Source organism: Nannobrachium achirus, assembly GCF_963921795.1.
Source record: "Nannobrachium achirus genome assembly, chromosome: 16".
NCBI classification, from domain to species: Eukaryota; Metazoa; Chordata; class Actinopteri; order Myctophiformes; family Myctophidae; genus Nannobrachium; species Nannobrachium achirus.
In genome coordinates this window covers 44,099,308-44,124,440 of record NC_137823.1, presented here as the reverse complement: position 1 = coordinate 44,124,440, position 25,133 = coordinate 44,099,308, and the positions used below count along the sequence as shown (strand labels likewise).

The 25,133-nt window shown below is 43.5% G+C and overlaps 1 protein-coding gene across 4 annotated transcripts in view; it reads left to right on the top strand.

The window, feature by feature from the left end:
- The window catches only part of utrn (utrophin), a 274,917-nt gene that overhangs the window by 31,874 nt on the left and 217,910 nt on the right, over positions 1 to 25,133 (top strand). For all 4 annotated transcript variants that reach the window (XM_080744640.1, XM_080744641.1, XM_080744642.1 and 1 more), the window contains exons 3-11: positions 4,852 to 4,913; positions 8,114 to 8,206; positions 9,216 to 9,293; positions 10,509 to 10,601; positions 13,057 to 13,229; positions 16,139 to 16,254; positions 16,814 to 16,980; positions 21,330 to 21,569; positions 24,479 to 24,660. In XM_080744640.1, coding sequence (XP_080600766.1) covers positions 4,852 to 4,913; positions 8,114 to 8,206; positions 9,216 to 9,293; positions 10,509 to 10,601; positions 13,057 to 13,229; positions 16,139 to 16,254; positions 16,814 to 16,980; positions 21,330 to 21,569; positions 24,479 to 24,660 — 1,204 coding nt within the window. The remainder of the gene's footprint in view (positions 1 to 4,851; positions 4,914 to 8,113; positions 8,207 to 9,215; positions 9,294 to 10,508; positions 10,602 to 13,056; positions 13,230 to 16,138; positions 16,255 to 16,813; positions 16,981 to 21,329; positions 21,570 to 24,478; positions 24,661 to 25,133) is intronic.

Below are 25,133 nucleotides of genomic sequence, written 5' to 3'. Positions count from 1 at the left end.
AAGTACCGGGTAGTATACAGAAAAAAGACTTAGATTAAAGATTTAAATTGGCTTTAAAGGTAGCAGCTCTGTTTTTACGTGCTGTAGGTCTAGAGGTCACTCTTATGGAACACGATGAACCCATTTGTCTCTTTAAACCTTTCTCTGTCAAACCCCACCACTGTCATGCTGGTTGTGTGTGTGTTTGTATTTTTGTGCATGCGCTCACTGTGCTGTGAGATGACGCCACTGGGATTTCTCTTCCTGATGTGATTACTACTTCCTGTTTGGTTGCGGAGGAAGTTAAAGTTTCCTCTCTTGGCACATTCAATGTATATGTTACAGTATGTTCAAGAAACCAGTAAAAGTTGTCAAGGAGCACTCGTTTTGACGTTCACCACACACTAATCACCACCAGATGGCGACGTCAGCCACTGGATAAGAGAGTTACGTCACGCTTTGAACTCGCCGCAGACCGGAAGTGTTTACTCTTTATTTACTAGCCTAGCCTAGCCTAGCCTAGCCTAGCCTAGCCTAGCCTAGCCTAGCCATTAGCTCCATTGTAGTCACTTGGACAGGGCGTTTAACGTGCGCTTGCCCAGGCCTTACGGCCTGGGCATAAATATAACGATTGCATTCACCACGGCTTCGTAACTCGCGCGGCGCTCCGCCGGCCGCGCGGCCCTGGCCCGCTCTTCGCGGCCACTCGCGCCTGCGGCGCTCGGGGGCGAAGAGCAGGACCAAGGTCCGCTGGCCTTCGCGCCGCTTGGGGCTTCGTGGACCCAGGGGGGCCTCGTAACTCGTTTGGGCTTCGTGGATACAGGGGGGCTTCGGTAGCCGCTCGCAGTGTCGTGGACAATAGAGCGGCGCACCGCCTGGAGTACGTTGTATTGGCGACCGCTTGCTCCGCCCCGTGCCGCACCACGAGTGCTCCGCGTCTCGAATGTGCTGTTTCTCTAATATACTATGACATATATATGCCTGCCTGTGTATGTCCACAGATGCTTGTGTATAATTTGTCTCTTGTGTGTGTGTGTGTGTGTGTGTGTGTGTGTGTGTGTGTGTGCGTGCACACACAGAGTAATAGTATTACTAAGGACTAAGGAGCGAGTGACAAGCCGTGGACGTGTTCAACCGAGGGTCTCGACTTGTACAAACCAAGGACTGTGCGACAACGTGCGTGCGCGCGCGCGCGCACACACACACACACACACACACACACACACACACACACACACACACACACATATATAGGGTTTTGAGCTTGTAGATCTGCTGTCAAAACACTAGTGAAAACAGCAGATCTACAAGCTCACACGCATCGCTTCGTCACGTTGTGAGCTTGTAGATTGTCTATTTTCACTACTACTCAAACATTTGTGTTCTAATTTATGGATTTTTTATTTATTTATTATTATTTCTTCATGATATCCCTCTGTTTGGGAACTACTGGCCTAATATAGGCTACACACACACACGTGCACAAATGCGCACACGGCGCGGGTCTCCGGCCCCCTTCATCCAATCATTCAGCAGGACATTCCTGTACTGTGGAGAATACGTGGAGTAGAGGGCGTGAGGGAGGGCAGCATGTATGAATCAGGTGTATTGTCCTGTAAAGATGGTGTTTGGGGGTGTGAGCCCATAGGGACCAAAAGGCCCCAGAGGCCCTAGGCTGCGTGCTGATACTGCTGTAGGGCCTCCCTATGGGGCCTTTTATAAAAGAGAGGGAAAATTGATATTGTGTTGAAAGCATAGCTACTTTTTTTCAGTCTTCTCGCAAGGTTCTTTCTTTTTTATGCTTGCCTCTTGGCCTCTTGGTCTCTTTGTATGTTTCTCTTTGTCCTTCTGTATGTCTATCCCTCCCTCCGTCTTTGTCAGGACATGTCTGGCCATCTTGGCTATTGGTTATCGTGTGTGATTGATTGCCATCAGTTATTGGGCCTCTCACGACTCCTCCTTAGTCTCTCTCTCTCCCAGGCCCATAGATCTTTTACTCCTTCATTCATTCTGCCAGCCACCCTCTTGCTCTTTTCTGTCTCGAAAAAACAATTCACTCAAATGCGGCGGTATCCTGGACAACTCATGTTTATGTGAAGGAAAGACACCGCAAGACATTGATTAACCACACAATATGTCGGCATCTTGTGACCGCACTGAATGAACCAGGCGCAGGTGTAAAACACTTCCCCTCTGTGACATCCTCCATCTGTTCTCTCCACCTTTCTTCAGCTCTCACATCAACAGTAATCTTTTCTACCTTTCTGTCATTTTCTCAGTCTCTCGTCTGTCGCCATCTTCTTTACCTTCTTTTTTTATATCAAGGTGTGAATTGAGTGGTCATTTCCATCTCTTGAAACGTTTGGGGAACCGTGTATCAAACACCACAAACCTGTCTCTCAATGCACACGTTCAGACAAATGTCAGGATATGTTCAGGTATATATAGACTGAGGTGGCGGCCAGAACTGCCCGTGTTGGAAGGCCGGCCAAACCCTTCAAAAGTCGTTAAAACGATATGTGGAAAACGCTTGGGGAATTTTTTGGAACCTCTCCTCTCCCCATCCATTATGTCACCCTTTCACCTCTTCACCTCTCTCAACCCATGTCATCCCTTCTTACCTCCCCGTGGGGTATGCATTCCTGTTTTTATGTCCCTACTACTCACAACACGTACGTAAGCGCACACACACACACACACACACACACACACACACACACACACACACACACACACACACACACACACACACACACACACACACACACGCACGAAAACACAAACACACACAGACACAGACACACACCACAAACAAAGAAGCCAGTGACCCCCCTAGGGCTGGTGATCATAACCTTTGACCTTTTGTTCAGTTCATGGTGCTTTACACAGCATCTGGTTGAATGACAGTGGTTGTTTAACACATACATACATACACACAGTCACACACACACATGCGCACGCATGCACGTGCATTTAACGCTTCTCCACCCTCGGTTTATCGTCTTCCACCCAGTCGCGGTGCACTGGGGCAGACGTGATTGTGCTCCGTTTTGGCCGCGTTCCCAAGGTGTTATTGGGACTCCACTTGACTGGCAAGACGGCGAGCTGTTTATATAGAAGGTCAGTGGAAGGGCACATCATTATTTAAAGAAGTAACTAGACCCCTCCCGAGTCTCTCATCTGACTCACCTGAAGTTCAACGTCCTGGATGGCATTTTGTCGGCAAACTGCGTTGACGTCTGACTGAATTAGACTGCGTTAGATGGCTGAACTGGCAGTGTGCCCTTTAAAATGCCATCCTTCTAGGAAGAACTGTCATTGGATTCCTGTAATCAATGAGGTGTGCATGATTTCTGGCAAATTCCTTTCAGAGCTAGTAAAGATGTACTGTAGGCCTCTGTTCTATTCTCATGGGAAAATATAAGTGTAGGTTTTGTTGAACTGATTTTCAACTGCTTTACCGACTGCAGAGCTTGTAGATCGGCTATTTTCAAAATGTCAATTTTTATTATAATAATAAAAATCTACAATGTAGGCTAGCTATAGTAACTCAAGTTTTCAAATAATTAGCGGAGTAAAAGTACAATATTCTTTGTTGTAGTGGAGTAGAAGTAAAAGTATCGGAAATTGGAAATACTCAAGTAAAGTACAAATGCCTAAAAATTGTTCTTAAGGTACAGTACTTAAGTAAACGTACTTAGTTACTTTACACCCCTGGTTGTGTACAGGGCCCTCTGATCCATTACAGGAGGCAGACGTGCAAGCAGCACTTCAAAGCACCTGACCCTCTGCTTGTCACACAATGAGGCCTTATTAGAAAGCTGTGTTGGAGAGAACAAAGCAGGGCTGGGGAGGGAGGCAAGCAGGAAGAGAATGTGAAATATTTACAGTTGGACCCGGGAGGCTCGGGGGACTTTATGGTCAGGCGTGTGACGTGTGTGCATGGGTTTAAATGGAGGTTTAACCTATTTAGGCCTAGGATTATTGACCGCTTTAACAATTGAAAAATAGCAGATATACAAGCTCACAGCACGGCACCGAGTGCCGCGCTGCGAGCTTGTAGATCTGCTATTTAAAAAAAAAATCATGATATTTCTTTGCAAGTCTTTGAATATATCTATTTAAAAGCGAACATTTGTAATTCAAATATTTGCTTCTGGGTGGTCCCTGGAACAACATATTTTGAGATGGGGGTCCGCGGCCAAATACCTGTAATTTTGGGGGTCCTTGACATGAAAAGTTTGAGAACAACATGATTTAGAAGAAGGATTTAGAAGTCGGGTCAAAGATCGGGTCAAGACTTGCACACATTTTCACGTTTTTTCAAAAATAGCAGATCTACAAGCTCGCAGCGCGGCACTCGGTGCCGCGCTGTGAGCTTGTATGTCTGCTATTTTTCAATAGTTAAAGCATAAAATAATGGTTTAAGTGGTTAAAATCTAACGCGGCTTGGGCACGTTCCAGGTATTTGAGAGTAATTTCTTTACACCACGCACTGGTACAGTAGGAACATTCTCCCACGACTGTCTTGTATGACATTGTTACGTCTCTGTGTTTCACAGAACACTTTAAATGTTCCCAAACAAATTGCATATTAATATTCTAAACCGCAAGCGCTGCTGCACTTCCAAATAACAGTACGCCAGTGAGTGAATTGAACCATGAGGGATCCTGTGGGATCCTGATGAGCCTCCGAAAATGGACGTTCAATGGACTTCCATCGATCCTGATGGTGTTTGTTCTGGTTGTTAGAATGCTGGCTGGCTTTTGTTATTGTCTAATTTTCAACCAGGCAATAGGTTCACCTGCTCAGCAACTTACTCTACTAATTTCTTTTAATTTATTTTTTTTGTCTTTTATTTTCTTCCACAGATGAACACGATGCAGTACAGAAGAAAACCTTCACAAAATGGATAAATGCACAGTTCTCCAAGGTAATCTAAAAGCCTTTTATGGTTATTACTGTCATTCTTTATACAGCATGGCTCTGTAGTTATTGCCCACTGTGCTGGTCCTGAGAGTGGTTTTAGTTTTCATGTGTAAGAATGTCAATGACACATAAAATGAACCTTGAACCTTGTGGGTGAGCCGTCTTTAAACTGGTCGGTCGGTCGTCGGTCTGTCTGTCTGTCTGTCTGTCTGCTAGTCTCACAGCTGGACCGAACTGATCAGAGCCAAATGTCTTGTGCACACTGGCAATAGGCCCACCTTTTACATTTTATTTTATAGTGGTTGGATCCGGGTGAAATCTAGTTGAAAAATAGTCATATGGTGCAACATATAGATGCATTATAGTAGTTAACTTAAGTCACAGACTGGCCATATGAGGTTTCAGATTCTCACGAAAGCCATGCTGTTATTAGACCCTATCTTGTGTTTTTCACTACATGTAAACAGAAGCTTCTTACATTAGCACCCTTGGATGAAGCGTCAGTTAAAGCCACTCTGGGAAATGTTACTCTTATTTTAGAGCAAGGGTCTTCAACATGGGGTCCTGGACCGAATCTTTGTGTGATAGAAACATTTTTTCTCCTTTTATTATGAACCACTTGAACCCTAGTGTCCATATTCTGAGAACTTTAGCCTAAAATAGTAGATCTACAAGCTCACAAAACCTCGCGCTGCAAGGCGTTGTGAGCTTGTTGATCGGCTATAAGAGGTTTGGTGTAGAGTGGGGAAAAGAGGAGACTAAGTACAGAGTCAAAGGTCAACTATTAAGTATTGATGGTTTAAGTGGTTAAATATCTGAAAACACTAATTTAATTCAAAATTGTGCTGTCAAACGATTGAACTACATATGGAATCTATGAAAAGGTTGTGGGGGTCCCTGCTTCATCTCTCTCTCAACTAAGGGGTCCTTGGTCTGAAAACGTTGAAAACCCATGTTCTAGTCTAGAGGCTCTGAAAAGTGAGATAATGGTTTTGGTGTTTGAGGTGCTGCGGCTTGATTGATTACACTGGGGAAAATACCAGGACATTCTACTGAGGAACAGACTAGAGGTGCTGGGATTTGAGTGCTGGCTATTTCAGTCCTTTAAGTGTATTTTGTTGAGCTATTTTGGATTAAAAGCCCTCCCTAGAGAACGTCACTGTTGTGTTTGACCTTAACTTCCCAGGCTACAGCGGCTACTAGGCTAGCCATCTGTTGCTAATAACAATAACAGGAGAACACACTAGCTGTCATTTCATGGATCCCCACCACTGCTATAGATGAGGATGTTCACAAATATTTGAATATATTTTCATGTTTCAAATTTCAAATTCTATATATATTTATTAGGGCTGGGATGCAATTACAAATTTTAATCTAATTAATTACAGGCTCTGTGATTAATTAATCACAATTAATCGCATTTTAATCGCACATCAATATTTTACCCGAGAAGCATTCTTTTTTTCAAGTAAAACACATTTTGTTGTATGAGTGAATCATAAATCTAAATTTCGCATCCACTGGGCCAAGCAAAGCGCTCTGATCGGCTACTTCTCCCTTTGCGTTTGTTGTCTCTTCTTGGTTGGTGCATCGCTATGATCGGAATGCCCGAAACTGAAGGTTCTGTGGTGCAAAAACTACGTGGGATTAAAATGCGTTAATCTTTTTAATAGCGTTAATATTCTGTAATTAATTAATCGCAGTTAATCAGTTAAAGTCCCAGCCTTAATATTTATATATAACATAATGATGGAAAAGAGTTCAACGTGCCTAACCTTCATTCTGAAGTATTCCCATAGTGAGAGCTTCCGCTAGCGTTGTGTGTGTTCTTTTCCTTTTCTAACACCCTACATCTTCCATTACTCCCACCGACAAGCTATCTGCAGAAATATGTTAAATATGTTGCATTTATTTCACTAATCGGTCTTATGTAAATATTATGTATGGGTTCTTTGGACAACACTACACTCCTTCACGTTATGTTGCCGTTTATCTCTGCTGCCCTTACTCCTTTGATAGCTCCAAATCACTCACTTGTTACAGCGGAGTGGTTTGCACTGACTGCAGTATAACTACACTGTAACATCCTGACTATTTACTGTTAATTCTGAGAGTGTACGCAAATGTAAAACTCGGATTGTGTGTATGAATGTTTGGACAGGATAATTATTTCTTTCACTTTTGCTCGTCCCTGGCAGGTTCCTAATGTGGTATTATATGTAATATTCTTTGAGAGAACAGATGTCAACCTTTATTACTCTGAACTTTCACTGCATGCCAGTTGATTGTAATTGTTATTAATGTGTAAACAAAGGCACGGTACATCTTCACTTGGTAGATTGTGTTGCAGTCAAAAGATGATGCCACTCAAAACAATTGTCAAAAAAAAAATATTTATTCTTTACTGTAGTAAAACCAGAACAGATGCAATCATTTATAGTATGTGTTATGATGATCTAATTGTTTGCAGAATCGTGCCTGTTGCTAAACTTATGTAAAGTGGACAGTGTGGGACTGGTTGCATTGAGCTGTGAAGAATTGCCAGTATTTTGGATTTCTGTAGTAATTAGCAGAAATATTTAAAAACAAGCCAAAAAGAAGGGACCAGTTTCACCACCTGAGCCCTATCGCATCAGCTATTTTCAATAAGAATCTTGAAAGCAAGCCCAAATAAGCAACTACACTTCAGAAATAAGCCCAAACAAAAGCAACCCGCAACTATGAATATTTATGTACAAGCGACTTGACAGGAAAACAAGCCAAATGTTGCTTATAATAAGCAGACCTGTCAACACTGGCAGGCTTGGGTTGCAGGCTACTTCCGTCTCCTGGTGTGGTGTGAAGGTGTCAACTGAATGCAATGTGCCATCAGCTGACTTTTAAATGCCAACTTAATGCCAACAGACTAGCAGTCTGATTGAAGCAGTGTGAAATGGTCTGTTTGGTGGAGAGTCACCTTAAATTAACATTAACACAAATGTTATCTGAAAAAGCACATCTGGATCTGGCACTTATTTGTTTTAAAGATTTGTTAATGGCTTTTCTGCCTTTCATTGATAGTTCAAGTGAAGATTGACAGGAAAGAGATGGGGAGAAGTCATTTTTTTGTCATTATGACAAAAAAGCCAGTTATCTCTATTAGTTCATCTCTGTCTTATCTTGAATTAAACTTCTTATGTTGTTGTTTTTTTCCCCAATAAGACGGGGAAGACACCCATCAGCGACATGTTTTCAGACCTGAGGGATGGACGCAAGCTACTAGACCTGCTGGAGGGACTCACTAGCTGCACCCTGGTAAGTGTATGTGTGTGTGTGTGTGTGTGTGTGTGTGTGACGTACATGTTACATAATTATTCATACCATAATTGGCTAACAGCTCTGTGTTGACCTGTGTTGACACTGGCCCTAAAGCCCAGTCCACACTTGATTTGTGATGCAACGAGTTGCAACTTGCAACCACTTGCGACCACTTGCAACAGAACCCCCAAACTGTGGCGACATGTACCTGGGAAATTCAGGATGCTGCCATTTCTATTGCGACCATTTTGTTGCATCGCAAATCAGTGGTGTGGACTGGGCCTAAGATTTAGACCGTGATTGAGACCTTTTTATATATTGATTCTGTTTAATAAAATGAAGAAATTGAGAGTTTGGGAGTGATAAGCAGCATTGCTATCATTGCCTTATGTGGCTATATGATTGTGAATGCGTGTGTGAGTTTGTGTAGTGTGTACTACACACACACTCCTACACACATTTTTGCATCATTTGGTATCTCTGTTCTATCACTCTCACCTTTTAGTGACCCTGTCATTCCCACCAACAGCGTATCTGCTTTCTAACACCTGTAGCCTCACAGTGTGCCAGCCGTCTCATAATACGCACGCACGCACGCGGCACACACACACTGGCTGATATACAGTACGCTATACACGCACCCCAATGATACTAATTCTATAATTGGGTGCTAATGTCTGGTAGTATGTCTAGACTCCAAAGGATTTTCAGCCCCTGTTCAGCGTGCCATGCTGTCTATAAGTTACCCCCGTGGAGGCTGGCGAAAGCTTAACGGCTCTGATGAATGTAGTGACGAATGGCATGCTGACTGACAGCCCAGTTTGACCCGAGTAGTGAAGCTAAGTTCATTCTTTAACCGCCGCTTGTGGCTGTCCTTCCTTCTGCCCACGAGTCATTTCCTTCCAAAACGCAAAAGCTAAAATTGTCCTGTGTGTGAAAAAAAGAAAAGAAAAACTGAGCATGCTTTTAGCTGACTACTTGTGTTGTGTGAAACCTTTCTCCTCAGACCAAAGAGCGAGGCTCCACCAGAGTGCACGCTCTGAACAACGTCAACAAAGTACTTCAAGTCCTGCATCAAAACAACGTGAGTGTGCACTGACCACATCTCTTACCTGGATGTTTTGCTGTTTATTCATTTCCATATTCAGTCCCCAAATCATTTAAGGAATTACAAACAACAATACAATACATGTAAAACAAAACATTCAATTATTATATAGCACAATATGCAGTGTCTTCTCCTGTGCCCTTGTCCTTCGCACGCACGCGCGCACACACACGCACACACACACACACACACACACACACACACACACACACACACACACACACACACACACACACACACACACACTATCTCTCGCTCTTCCGCTCTGTAATTGTATGATAGCCAGTCGACATGCCTTGACCTTGGCAGTGGGAGGGAGATAAGGGGCACAGGGCCTTTGCAAGGGAACAGCGTGGGCCATGAGTCTGTATGCAAGACCCACGCTTTCTCACAAGGGCCAGTGAATGACCCGCCACCAGTGTTTGCACCGTGCAATGCATGCTTGTGTATATTTAGCCTATGTGTGTATTATGCACTGTGTGGACCTCTCGGCATGTTGAGAATGGTTGTGAATGGGTGATGCTGCAGTTGTGTCATATGATCATATCCCTATCCACTTCTGCAGCTGCAAAGGTTCAAGTGTGTGAATGTCAATGGTTGCCCATTGACACAACACGTTTCTTCTTTCGTTTCCACAGGATGTCTGGAAATCATTTATATTTGCATTTTGGAGGGCTTTATTTCCTTGTTAAGTAGCTTGGGGTGTTTGTGTGTGTGTGCGTGCGCGCGAGAGAGATGATGTTGTGCAGGTTGGGTGTTTGTGTGTGTATGAGATGATGTCAGACAAGTTAATTAATTAGACGAGCTGGGAGACCAAATTTACTTTGACCACAACACTTCACCCCATGTTCCACTCTGTGCCAGTGTCAGTTCTAAGGCATTTTTACTTTACTTGAGTATTTCCAATTTCCAATACCTTTACTTCTACTCCACTACATCTCAGATCAAAATGTTGTACTTTTACTCCACTACATTTATTTGAAAACTTTAGTTACTAGTTACTTTGCAGATATAAATGATAATATTGCTGTTGGCTCATCAAAGCATCGTGTTATTTTGTTACTATAGAGATCAAACAACATGAACATCAAGTTGTAGCTACTAGCTATCATGAATGGTGTTTGCAAAACATTGCTCCTTGGCTCCAATTCTGCATCTGTCTCTCTCTCTCTCTCTCTCTCTCTCTCTCAGGTGGATTTGGTGAACATAGGGGGAACTGACATTGTGGATGGGAACCACAAATTGACCCTGGGCCTCATTTGGAGTATTATCCTTCACTGGCAGGTGAAAGCGCATACACAGACACACACAGACACACACACTGCTGTTTGCCTTGCCTAGTGGACCTGCTTCCCAAATAGGGTCTGATGAAAGGTGTGTACTTTATGTGTCAAACATAATGCGTTTATCTATGGTCATTTGAAAGTGCTGACCTGTTGATGGTTTGAAACAATAGAGTTGGTGAACATTTTCAATTCTGCCACAATAAAAAATCGACTTTCCGGGTTGGACACCACGATTTTCTTACCTTTTAATGTGGTCGCGTGTGTGTCCATAGTCCACGATGGTGCACAGATCGTGCACAACGAGTGTGCACGCCGCTCACGAATGCAAAGAAATGAAAGTGAATCCGATCTGCCGTTCTCCAGTTAGCCTCAGCAGTGTTTACAAAGTAAGCAAACAGTCGGAACAGAACGGAAGCACTACCTCGAGGTTACTAGGTAACCCCGGAGTGTCGATCCGATTTTTTATTATTTTTATAAATGTTTCTCGTGCGAAACGGCCTGGGCCAACGGCTTTTTCTCTGGATTCTCGGTTTGGAGAAGTAATTGAGTTAATAAAATTAAATGATAGAGCAGGGGTCTTCAACAGGGGGTCCGGCACACCTAGGAGGTCCTCAGAGTTACTACAGGGCGGCCACCAACTCTTTGCTTGATGATAACATTAGATGAAAATATCGATCTACAAGCTCACACTGCGAGGCGTTGTGAGCTTGTAGATCTGTAATTCTTGTGTGTGAGGGGGGAAAACAGCAGACCAAGTAAATAGTTCAAGTTTACTAAGTATTGAGGGTTTAAGAGAAATAAACAAAACAAAACAATAACATATATTTACACAACACTGATGATAGTCAATTAATCTATTAAATCTATGAAAAGTTTAATTTTCAACACCATTTTATATATGTATATATTATATACTGTGTTAGGGAGAGCTTCATCTCTCTAAGTGGTCCTTGGCCTGAAAAAACATTAAAGACCCCTGTATTACATTTTATTAGGATCATGGCGGTGTCCGTATGTCAATTGTCCATTTACAGATTTATCGTAAACATAGACTACTGAGAGCCTCCTATAGAATGCTATCCCCCTACAAATTCACAGCATCAATTATTTGCATTTTCAGATTTTTCATTCAAACGTGACCCAACTTGACTGAATGATTGAGTCAATGTGAGCTAAACATCATTGCACAGTTAATACGTCTTGGATCGCTATGCAGCGGTGGGTGAATGTTTAGTGTGCTTAACCTTAAGTTTACAACTGTTGTTGCAACATCTCTGATTTGATTCCAGCCCTTCACTCTGCAACCTCAGCTTCCTGTCTCTCAGTCTACACTTACTTATATTATGGTGTCTAATAAAGCAGTAATTACCTAAAGAAGTCTTTTCACCAGGGACTATATTCAGCTAGAATGTTCCAATCTGCGATGTAACTTTGACAAAACATAACAACACAAAGATCTTTAATATGTTGGATTTACCTACCCGAAACAAGTCTCTGCAAGTTGATTTTCATACTGTACTGAAATGAATGGAATCCAGCGGCTTCCTCCTAAATCAAATAAACCACAGCAGCATGCATTCAAAGATTTCAGTAAACGTCAAGTATAGTCGTAATCCATAAACTCCACGTACTAAACCGTATGGTCCTAGGGGGTTCCAGTTGGTCCCCAGCTCAATGATGGAGAGTGGATGTGTTGTTGGTATTACTTCCATGATGTTTTCAAATGTTTTCTTAAACTGTACACGCATAACAAGAATATGCGGCTCGAATGACTCTGTCTGTGCTAGTGTGTTTCTGTTATGTTTCCAATGGGACTACAGTTCCGTGCAGCAGTGACTACTTCCGATACTCGCCGTTCGGGAGCTGTAGTTCCAGACTCTATATAGCATTCGGAGATTGTGGAATAGTTGTCTGGCTACGCGAGACTAGTAACCAAATGGACCCTTATAGATCTTATCTTAATGAAAACAAATGGGCCCTTATAGATCTTTAACTCTGAGAGCATAAAATGAAACCAAATGGTTTTGGTTTCATTTTACGCTCTTAAGAGTTACATTATTGTTAAACATCTGCTTCACATAATTTACAAGGAGTCTAAGCGATTAGAGAATGTAGAAGAATTATTATTTTGACCCACATTTGCCTGTTTATTTCTCCTATGGTACGAACTTCAATACCTTATGGAAGTCAAAATCTTATCCGACGACAGCAACATATTCAGTTTGGGGCCTGAGAGGTTAAATCTCATCAAATGATGGTCCGTGGCTCAAATGCTGAATACATTATGGATCTTGATATGAAAAGGATTGAAGACCACTGTACATCCGTGCATAGTACCGTTACTGGACTGGTTATAACTCTGGTATGTTTGTACAGCTTGAATAGGTGTGCATAAAGGTAGCTGTTTATTAACACCTGTCTGTCTGTGTGTCTGTGTGTCTGTGTGTCTCCAGGTGAAAGACATCATGAAGAACATCATGTCCAACCTGCAGCAGACCAACAGTGAGAAGATCCTGCTCAGCTGGGTGCGTCAGTGCAGCCGCTCCTACCCAGAGGTCAACGTGCTCAACTTCACCACCAGCTGGGCAGACGGCCTGGCCTTCAACGCCATTTTACACCGCTTCAGGTCCGCGGGGGTGGGGTGTGTGTGTGTGTGTGTGTGTGTGTGTGTGTGTGTGTGTGTGTGTGTGTGCGCTGTGCGTGCGTGCGTGCGTGCATGTGGTAGTCCAGTGGTTCTCAAGCAAATGAATATGCATTTATTGCGACCGGGAGTCCCATACAAGATTTGTGTTGTTAAAATGTTTATATAATTATATTTAAGCATTCTTCACGATTTCTTAAAATAGCCATATATAGCGTTAAAGTGGTTATATACTGTAGATTTCAAAGCTATATTGACACATTTTTCTGGGGGCCCCCTGGAACCCCCTCAAAGACCAGGGGGGGGGTCCTTGGACCCCACTTTGAGAACCACTGCTAGTCAGTGAGAGGCTAATGGTTCAATGAAGTTTCCGGCAAAGATTTATACTTTTTTCACCCCTGTTTTTTGACTCTCGTTACAAAACGATATCCAACGAAGGCACGCATCCAGTTTGATAATGTTATCTCAGTATTCAAGGAAAAACACATTGCAGCCCTAGTGTGTGTGTGTGTATCAGTCTGTGTGTGCGCATGCTCAATGCGCATGTGAGAGAGGGGAGATCCATGCAATGTCACTGGGGAAAGGTCACGTTGGCCATCGGCGGGGTCAGCGCACGCCCTGGCGTGTGTACACAGCCCCACTTTCTCTGTTTACGCCTGTCATGTCACCGCTCGCCCTCGCTGTTATGTGTGTCTTTGTCACCCCTTGTCTTCACACACACACGCGCGCGCGCACACACACACACACACACACACACACACACACACACACACACACACACACACACACACACACACACACACACACACACACACACACACCTATATACAGGCCTGTAGGCAGTGAGAGAGGCCAGTGTTGGTTTAGACCTGGTCTAGGGTTTGGGTGCATCACTGAACACGCATACATGCACACGCACACACACACATACAAACACACACACATGCACGCACACTTGCACACACACGCACACATTCCACTCTTACTGGCCTCAGTGCAAGCCCCTCCCCCCACACCAGTACGACAGCCTTCTGCCGTCAGTCCATAAAGCATATTTGAGTTTGTTTTCAACAACAGGCAATGAAGCACACATGCTTGGTAATCTCACTTTTACAGGGGAACGGCCGTACACATATGCAGTAGAACTGTATGTACGGTATGTACTGTAGAGAGTTCATGCTCACTCATGCACGAACTGAGTCAGAATGTAAAAGTTATGTCAAGCCAGAAAAAGGAGAAACTTGAAAGGTGCAATTCTGAGAAATTGCAAGTGTGGTTGCACTGACGCGAGCCGCGAGGAATCCGCTGGGAAATGAATTGCGTCTTTCTATTTATATTAGATATTGTGATGTGTCATGTGAAGCTTGGCCAATCCTGTCTGATTGGACATGATATTGTCCAACCAGAAAAGGAACAGAAAAGGTCCACTGAACTCAATGGACTTTTGGGATTACAGAAAAGTTAAATGAAAACCGTTTGACTTTAGATGACAGGAAAAGGTTAACTGAAAACCGGTTTACTTTAGGTGACATAAAGGTTCTTGGACCCAGAACAATAGTCTGGTTGCCTATAGCAACCACACTAACTAACACCAGTTACAAACAACTGGACTCATTTCGAGGCGTAAGAATAGCCATCCTTATGTGCCTGACCTGAGAGAGAAAGGGTAAAATAAGCTTGAATGCTTTTTCCCTGAAGACATCACGAAGGTGTTCTCTGTTCGATGTGGAGAAGTCAAGTCAATCAATGGCCAAAACGGTTTCAACTCAATTAGTATTGCTGACAATTTGACCTTTGAAAATCTGGCCTCACCCTAGGTAAGAAGTTATGGGTCATATCCAGAAGTCTACATTGGGCACTGCTCCTGTTGCTGCTGATATATATAATATATTTTAATGTGTTGTATGTCATGATGATGAATTGGGTACGGAAACGAGCCCCCCGGGGCTTTTTGTGTTATCCATTTAGCACTGTTTTAGAGCAGGCCATTAAATACTTATTACGTAACATGTCCATGCAAAATGGACAGTCCATCAATACTTATTATGTAGCCGTATGTCCCTTTTCTGATTAGACAATATGATGATGAGACGTCATGTGAGTCTTATCCTGTGACATCATGTGGGTCATTTATCATCAGCACAAACTTCACACAGCTGTGTTTTGTTTTGTATTACTTGCGCTAGCAGTGCGTGCAAGTACTACTTTCGATGCCGTCTTTTTCCGTCCGACAGTACAAAGACAGGGCCTTAGCCAATGAGGGAGCACCAACTTACCCACCCACATACTACAGACAGCACTGAACAGCACCGAAAGGCAGTATTTAGTAGGCCATATATGGGCACGAGTGCACAAGGTTTAAGTTGGCACCTCGACAGAGTGCAGTCTAGTTTCTTACTGTATTTCCGTACCGTTTTCAAACTAGTTTATAAAGTATTCAATCACTCAATCAATCAAATCTTGGACCTGATGGGGTTACAATGCAAGACTCCAGTCAGTGGGGTCAAAGTTGCTCATAATGTTCTCATCCTGGCTAGTGGCTGGTCATATTCCTCCCTCATTTAAAAGCAATGGAGCAACGCTCATTCTGAAAGTTACAGAGGTTGAGCTGATGAATATCAATAACTGGAGCCCTCAAACGAAAGGGTTAACATTTATGAGACTCTTCCCCAAGATCTTGACAAGAATTGAAAACACTTTCAAGGCGCTGCCTAGTGACGTGTGTGACGAAGTGATCGTCATCTCAACTGTTAGACGATAAACAACTTAAAAGAGCCTTAGCTGGATGCACATTCAGCTGACTCCGCTGACCTACATTGTGGCTTACACTGCTGCTTGGTGTGTGTGTGTGTTTGTGTTTGTGTGTGTGTGTACATGCACGTGTCTTCCTTCAGGCCCAACGTTTTCAGTTGGGACCATGTGGTCAGCCTGAGCCCAGTGGAGAGACTGGACCACGCCTTCACCGTAGCCAAAGACCAGCTGGCCATTGAGAGGCTACTGGATCCAGAAGGTACTGACATTTCAAGATAATAAAAGGACCGGTAATGCCAACATCAGGATAACACAGAATACTAATACACAACGGTGTTTTCCACATAGACAAGCTGAGGCGGTTTGCCACAGCTTATGTTTGGATAGCCTAAAAACGTAATAACAAAATTGCACACACGCACTAACCACTATCCTCCTACAGAGCCACGCCATAAAAAAGTGTTGAAGAACTTGTGTGCTCTACCTGTCAAGTTGCTAACCACTCGAACATTTTGTGAAAATGGCAGATCTGCAAGCTCAATAATAAACGCGTAATAAAATTAACTTGAACCTAGTTTTTTGAGAGGAAACGTTGTGGTAGATGGTGGCAGCCTTCAGCCACCACCACCACCACCACCACTGATAGCCTACTGTCCTGTAGTGTTGGGATTTCTTTCTTTCTTTTTCTTAATGGATTCTATGGACACACATGGATTCCAGGTTGAAAATGGTGAAAGATCACCACTTTTCAACCTTATTCCAAAATAAGGAGGACTGAGACCTTCACCCTTACTAAACATTCTCTCCTCCTCTCTCAGACATTGCGGTGCAGTTGCCAGATAAGAAGTCCATCATCATGTATGTGACGTCGCTGTTCGCTGTCCTGCCCAAAGACGTCACCATGGAGTCAATCAGAGAGGTGGAGACGCTGCCACGCAGGTACAAAGTGGAGGCCGAGGACTCTGGCTCAGGCCTTAGCACTCAGGTAAAGTAACATGTTTAATAAATAGTAATAGTATTTAATAACAGTTGTGCTGCAGTACAACACAACACAATACAACACAGTGCTACTTCTCCATTTTGCCGGTTACTTTTTTTGACGCCCCTACAGACTAGGGCTGTGCGAAATGGACAAAATAAAATAATCACGATAATTTTGACCAAATACCAAATGCTATGCACAGACGTCCCTACAGACCCTACTGTGTTGTACGTAGAGGAGGCATGTATTTGTTGTACTTTAATGTGCAGGTTAGAATGAGTCTTCCGTGTTGCCCCTCCCGATAATCAGTTTTGAGGCTGGCCAGAACCGACTATCTATATTTTTTCATTCTCCTTTCTAAATGGCCCCCATTTTCAACCTCCCCACACACACACACTTTGAGAATGTGTGCTTTAGTGTGCATCCAGCCTAACTCGTGCCCCCCGCTAGCTCTGCTCATGAAAACACTGCAGGCACTGGCAAATGGGGAATGTACTGTAGAGCGGTGACTCACCCCTCTGACATGGGCAGGGGGGCGGGGGGGGGGGGGGGGGGGTGAATGGTAATTGGTTTGGGGTAGATGAAAGTTGCATGTGTGGATTGTCTTCGGCGCTGTCATTGCCCTGCATGCTGCTTAATGCTGAAAACCTAATTTTACATCTCCAGAAGAAATGTGCTAATGTCACATAGTGTACATATTTGCGCTGATCATACATGTGACATCTGTGTCGCACATCAGAATGTCGCCTTTAATCCGCTTGATATAATTTGATTCGAATCATCTCCGATCTTTCCACGAACTTGACATGTTTCATGATCTGCACAGCTTTACTTAAAGTTATATTTTGGACATATTCCCCAAATTAGTTACTTTCTTATGACAGAATTAACACTGGAACCATTTAGAACAAATATTTTGTATATCTGTGCATGTCATGTGTGTGTGTGTGTGTGTGTGTGTGTGTGTGTGTGTGTGTGTGTGTGTGTGTGTGTGTGTGTGTGTGTGTGTGTGTGTGTGTGTGTGTGTGTGTGTGTGTTTTGGTGTGCACATGTCCTTGCATGAGTGCCTGAGCACACATTGGATGAACATTTTTCACCCCCCATCTCCTTCTGCACTGCTCCATCTTTCAGCCATGCTTAGCTGCAGGGCAGCTCATCACTGAAGTGTTTTTAATTCAACAAGAGATGTTTCCCAGGTGGAAGTCAGAATGTACCAAAAACTCCTTGAGTTTTCCTTTTTTTATTGCCCTGTGGGCAAATGCTTCCCACGCCTTGGAAGGAGAGCTGGAAAAGACTAGCTTTTAGTTTTCGCCCATTCTCTGATTGGCTGAGTGACGATTTACTTTCCTGGCACACTTCCTCGCCCCATAGGAAGTGATGCGTAATACTGCTGGTAGGGCCAAGCGAGAGGAGAAATAAAGGCAGTCTTTGTGTCTGATCGTGTGTGCTTTCCCTTCCATGACCACTTCTCATTTATGCTCATGGACCTTGTACATCCAGAACGGTGTTCACTCGTCAACATTTGTCCCAGTTGAGAATCAGCAGCAGGTTATATTGGGCTACTGGCGTTTAAGTGGGAAGAGTAGGTTGTATTTATTGCGACCGTCAGGTCTCAAGTTACTATGAAAACCTTCACCGGCTGTCTGTCTGTCAGTCCCTCTGTCAGTCCCTCCGTCACATCACGTCACACTTTTGGCCCTACTCTTATCTCCGGCACCGTTGCCCCTATCCATGCCAAACTTTGCACACACACTCCTTGGATGGCAAACCACAACCCCCGCCCCTGATTTCTCACATGCCCCTCTACTAGCGCCACCATGAGGTTGCTGACCTGACGGTCGCTTATCTCCCGATTAGGGAGTCTTACTGGTTTATTTAAAAGAATATTGATCATATATTTTGGCGTATATGTGCCAGGAACACAGGAGCAAAGGGTTTCAATGCTGAGATGGAGCTGGTACATCATATGGTGATAATAAAGTGTTCTGTTGAGCCAGACCACAGCTATTTTATAGGCCTTCAAGTCAATAAATAGAGCCAGGCTGCAGTTTTCTCTACACCCAGCCCCCACCCTCTCTCTTTCTCTCTCTCTCTAAAACACACACGCACGTGCACTCACTCACTCACTCACTCACTCACTCACTCACTCACTCACTCACTCACTCTCTCTATCTTAAACCTTCTCTACCTCCAACTTTATCTCACTTTCCTCACTCTTTCTGTTTTTACTCATTCTGTCTCTAACTCCCACGCTCTCTATTTTCACTCATTCTCTCTCTCTCTCTCTCTCTCTTTCTCTCTCTCTTTGTGTGTGTGTGTGTGTGTGTGTGTGTGTGTGTGTGTGTGTGTGTGTGTGTGTGTGTGTGTGTGTGTGTGTGTGTGTGTGTGTGTGTGTGTGTGTGTGTGTGTGTGTGTGTGTGTGTGTGTGTGTGTGTGTGTGTGTGTGTGTGTGTGTGTGTGCGCCACTGCCTGACATAGGCCTGTACTCTGCTAACAAAGAGGTCCAGAGATTTGTTGGGTGGCGTCCTCCAAAAATGTCTAAATGTCATGGAATATTTTCAGTGGATGACCTTTTCCCTAAGCTCCTTGCACAGAGAGCCTAGGTCTCATTTCAGCCCTGGAAAACAAAGGCCCAATTGACTCGTGCCAATCAGAACATCTATTAGCATTTCTCTCATCTCTGCACTTGGCATGGCTTGGCACGGGCAACTGCAAATATTTGATCTCCTCTTCATTTAATTTCGATGCATATTTAGAGTTTGTTAACTTTCTTTTTTATGTTTTTCCATCAGAGAAATGGAAAAGATCTGTGTCATTTCCAGAAGACCTCATGTGTCCATGTAGCATATGTACCAAGCCTGTATTTAGTTTCTCCTTCAAATGGATTGAGATTTAGTTCAAAGAGCAAGCTGGGTGGCTCCTTTCACTGATGGTTAGATGAAAGATAACGCAAAGTTGTTCTAAGCCCACAGCACTTAGACTAAACTCCTGTGAATTTCACTTTAAGCGCTGTAGATTTTAGGTTTACGGCAGTTCTTTTTATTATTTATTATTTTTAACGTTTTTTAGTTATTTGTTATTTCATTCTAACACTTGGCACAAAGTTGCTGTGTCTTTTAGCCTTGCTTGTTTCTCTTAAGCAACTACACTACTCATCACTGTGCGTGTTGAACCAGCCTCACCCAGACTGCCACTATGTGTTTGTGCACTTCAGAGCTATTCCTGGAATGAGAGTTGACCTGCCCAGCCGGCCACAGGCACACCTCCCTGTGTCTGGTGCCTTAAGCATGCTATTTTCTTTTCTAGGCTGGGCAGAGCTCCCTGCCAAGTCAAGGCCTCTGCTAGATGTGTGCTTCTAATTATAAATGTTTTTATGAATTAGTTGGAGACGACAATCACAACACTGCCTTTTGGAAGAAAAGAAAAAAAATACACCCATGCAAAAGGCTGTCTGCTGTTTGTTTTGTTTTGTTGTATGGGTTAGTGGCCATGTGAACATGTTAAGGATGTATTACAGTTAGATTTTTTCTTTTTAGTACAGTTTAAAATACAATAAAAAGGTAGAAATTGCCAGGAAGAGAAAAGAAGCCCAAGGGCTTATACGAGGTCTCTGCCTACTGTATAAGCCTGTGCTGTGCTGTGCAATGTACAGCATAGTATAATATAAGTGATTCGTTTTCAACTCCTGGTCCTGTGGACCCCTGGTACTACTTACTAGGGATGGTCCGATCAGGTTTTTTGGAACCGATCACCGAGCACCGATCACAAAAGTTTGATCACCCGATACCGATCAATCACCGATCCGATCAAGTTATTATTTATATATTATTTATATTTTCTAAATGTTAATGTTTTAACTTTAATTAATTAATTCACTCATGAATTCATTTATATATTTGCCTTATAGTTATTTACCAGCATTACTATGTATTTATTATCATAGCAGTAACTAATTATTCCTTCAGCACTTTGGAAATCAATACCCCAAAATGGCCTCAAGTGGGCATACTGAACGGCTGGTTGATCGGATGCACCGATCGGATCGGATCGGTGAATTTACCTTTTGATCTAAACCACCGATTATCGCCGATCACGCTTTGATCGGCCCGATCCGATCCATTGCCGATTGATCGGTAACATCTCTACTACTTACCGCTTTTTCATCCTTGTACTGTAGCTTTCTAATCAGTAACTAGTTGCATCTGGCAGGATAGAAAACCAGCATTACTCTGGATCCCCAGGCCCAAAGTTGGGAGCCACTACCTTAAGTCCCATCCATGGTACTATCACTGTATACTGTAGTATTTATCATACTGTCTATTAATTTGTCCACCCATCCCTCTGTCTCCCAGGGTATCACTGCTGAGGTGGATGAAGCAGTGGGCAGTCCACAGGCAGAGACGCCAAGCACGCCGACAGAGATGGAGGGCGAGGCGGCCTCCATCGAGATGTTGGAGGTAGACCTGGACGGCTACCAGGCCACACTGGAGGAGGTACTGACCTGGCTGCTGTCGGCCGAGGACGCCCTGCACATGCAGGATGAAGTGTCCGATGACGTAGAAGATGTCAAGGAGCAGTTCCACACGCACGAGGTAGGAGGTGCCGCTCGGATGCACTGACTCTCATGACTGTTTGTAGTCTAGAGCAGTCGTTCCCAAACATTTTGGCTCAAGACACAAAAGAGAATTTAAGGGGGCACGGTGGCACAGTCGATAGGGCTGTCGCCTCACGGCTAGAAGGCCTGGGTTTGATTCCCGCAGGGGACAGGGGACACTGTGGGCGCTGGGGGCGTGTTCTCTCCTTCGCGTCATCAGTGCCCATACCTTAGGTGCGGTTGGCAAAAGGGCCTTTCTGTGCGGAGTTAGCATGTTCTCCCCATGTCTCCTAGGGTAGGTACGCTCACAAAAAACATGCAGTAATCCTGGTCTCTATACTGCCTCCCCCTGGCTGGCCGGGTGCCTGATGGAGAGGATGGAAAGGAACTGTTTGAAATAACGTGTTCCTTCCACACGATACGTCCTACTGGGGAAACTCCCCCGTCAGGTGAAAAGAAGCGACTTGGACTCCTCATGCATAGCAGGAAGCATGAGGTCAATCAGTTGTCTCCCCAGGTTGGCAGAGGGAGTGTAGCGCCCAGGATTACATTAAAATGATAATTTATTTGTTTGGGTGAAAAATGGGTTACAAAATCGGGGATAAAAAATTCAAATAAAAACAAAACAAAAGAGAAATTAGACGTTTGCCCGGAACAAACTAGTGAATATGGCAAATCTACAAGCTGTTTGTAGTCTATTATTATTATTATTATTACATTGTTTTTTATAGATTTTTCCAATTATAACAGATAGACATATACATACATCACAAGACACATAATTACATAATACAATAACAATACATAAAGAAAAAGACAGTAATACAAACCTGTGAAATGAGAAACTCTTGCACCCCTACAGAAGCGACAGGTGCATCAAAGAGAGACCAAACAATGGTCCGGTAAACTGAATAAGAAAAAAACTCCATGCACACCGTCTTCAAATGCAAAATGTGTCTTTTAATGTAGATTGCCTGACGAAGGTCTAAATACGACCGAGACGTTGTGAGTCCCAAATAAATCCCCCCTTTTTGCATTTGAAGACGGTGTGTGTGGAGTTTTTTCTTATTCAGTAATACAAACCTAAAAATACAAAACATAAATAAAACATTTAGTCATTCCTACACAGTGTGTCACTTGCCATACAGATATTGTCAATCAAGTAATTCATCGTCCTACTGTATACCTGAGCATCCCCAGAGGGGAAATTTAGACTAAAATAGTCCAAGAATGGCTGCCAAACTTTATATAATTTCCCTGGTGGAATATTTGACTGTTTGTAGTCTAGAGGTTTAATCCAAATATGGTATTTATATTTAGAAAAGTGATTCATGACAGGTTACAAGGTTGATTCTTTCCCCATTGCGACAAAGTGATGCTATTTTACTGCACATGCTTTTGTCCTTCAGAAGTGCTCAGCAATATATTGTCTCTGAACAGTTTCCACAGCTCAGATTCATGCTGCTTGTGTTCAGAGATAGAAGCCTCTGATGTCCCATTGAACATGCTCTGTACATGTCGGGAATGCCAGGAATTCTGTTGAGCACAGAGGAGCACAGCACTCTGTGGTGTGTGCCCTAGCTCAAAATGTACTGTACTTGCTTGTGAAGGGGTAGTTGTAGAGGGTGTTTGTGTGTGCAGCGCAAGCACACATGCATGCTATGATTCACTCCCTTGGCTGAAATCTGAATATTTGAGAGTTTACTGTTTGGAATCCAGGTCAGAACAGAAAGCCGGTAGCAAAATACCCAAAGCCTCTTTAAGAGCAGCTTTTCAAGAGGATAAAAAAGCGACAACCAAAACAATGTGCTCAGAACAAGTGCCCAGTTGGAAAATGCTTACTCATCCAGAGCGCTCAGAGGAAGAAAACGGACAATAACTTAATTCACTAGCTGGCTGATTGCTCACCACAAGAGCTAAAACAAACGCAGCTCATATGAAGGGTTAAAAGCAAGCTAGCTCCTCCTAGTTCTTTCTTGTCTTTCATCCAGCTGAAGAGTTTCCCCCTCTCTCGTCTTTTCTATTTTGCAATTGGCCTCAATTGGCCTCTTCAGAGAATCACCCCCTCCCAGTGTGTGTGTCCTCGACAACACCCCTGAGGACAAGAGGACCGAGGTGACTCTGAATGCATTTAGAGGGGAGAGGTAGCTCGATGTTATATATTATTTGCCAGCTAGCACTTTTCATTGGCAGGACAGAGAAACAGACCCAGATGTTGATGAGAGGTTGCCAAGTGTCTTTGCCAACATACAGTATATTATCGAAACCATATTAGGCCAGCATGTCACCTGGCTCCCCTCACTGGACAAGAGTGTGTTGGTAAGAGTATGCCCTCTGTCACCCTGACCCCGTACAGAAAGTACAGTAGGTAGTGATTATCCCATACCAAGCTGGGAAGCACATTCTTTGTCGCTGCATAGTTTATGTTCTCTGCAGTGCTCTAAACACGCTCTATCAAGAAGATCAATCTTTTTGGGTTATGCATCGCATACTGATGTTCCAACATACTGTAGTGATTCCAAGCTTTCCTTGGAGCCCTCCCCCCTTACATCTGAGAATGTGCAATTTTACTTTCATTAATACTTAACCGTGATGCTTCACTTTGGAGTTAGCTAGGTTTCATTTACAGGTTAGCAGGTACGGTTTCATTTAGAATATACATGCACGCATGCAGACAGTGGATGTCAACTCTTTGGTGCAGGTGAACATAAAATGGCACACGCCTCGCACCGCAAGGCGTTGTAGATCTGCTATTTTCACTAGTTTAAATCATTTTTTTAAATTATAAATACAAAACAAACGGTTTTGGACATACAAGGTTTCCACCCGACAACAACGAAATGTGTCTTTATAAACAGTTTTAGTTAAGTTGAGTATTTCTTACTCTCTGGCGACCCCCCCTCCCAGGCCTTCATGATGGAGCTGACGGCACACCAGAGCAGCGTGGGTAATGTGCTGCAAGCAGGTAACCAGCTGATGGCCCAAGGCAACCTGACGGAGGAAGAGGAAGATGAGATCAGGGAACAGATGACCCTCCTAAACTCACGCTGGGAGAGCCTCCGAGTGGCCAGTATGGACCGACAGGCCAGGTACACACACACGTTTCTCTCACTCACTCTGTCTCTCTCTCTCTTTCTCTCTTGCTCTCTCAGACACACACACACGCACACATTGGGAATTTCCGTTTGTTTTCCGCATGTGTGTGTGTGTGTGTGATTAATTGAAAAATGAATCAAGTGCTGTCACACACTGGTATTGACATCTATCGACGTGAGATGGTAATCTGTTGCCATATATTGCTAAACAGCTTATTTCAGTTTAACAGCAGTGTTGATTCTCCCCTGTGAAATAACAGAGGACTAAACCAGACTTGATATTTCATGCATTATTTCATGGATTTCATGCCTCAGCACCGCCTGACATTCATACTGACAGAGCGTGATGCAGTCATTATTTACTCCCAACTCACGTGCAGCTGTTATGGAAGTGCAAGAAGTATGCATTACAAAGACGAGAATGTAACATACATTATATTATGCATGTTTTTTTTCCAATGGTCAAT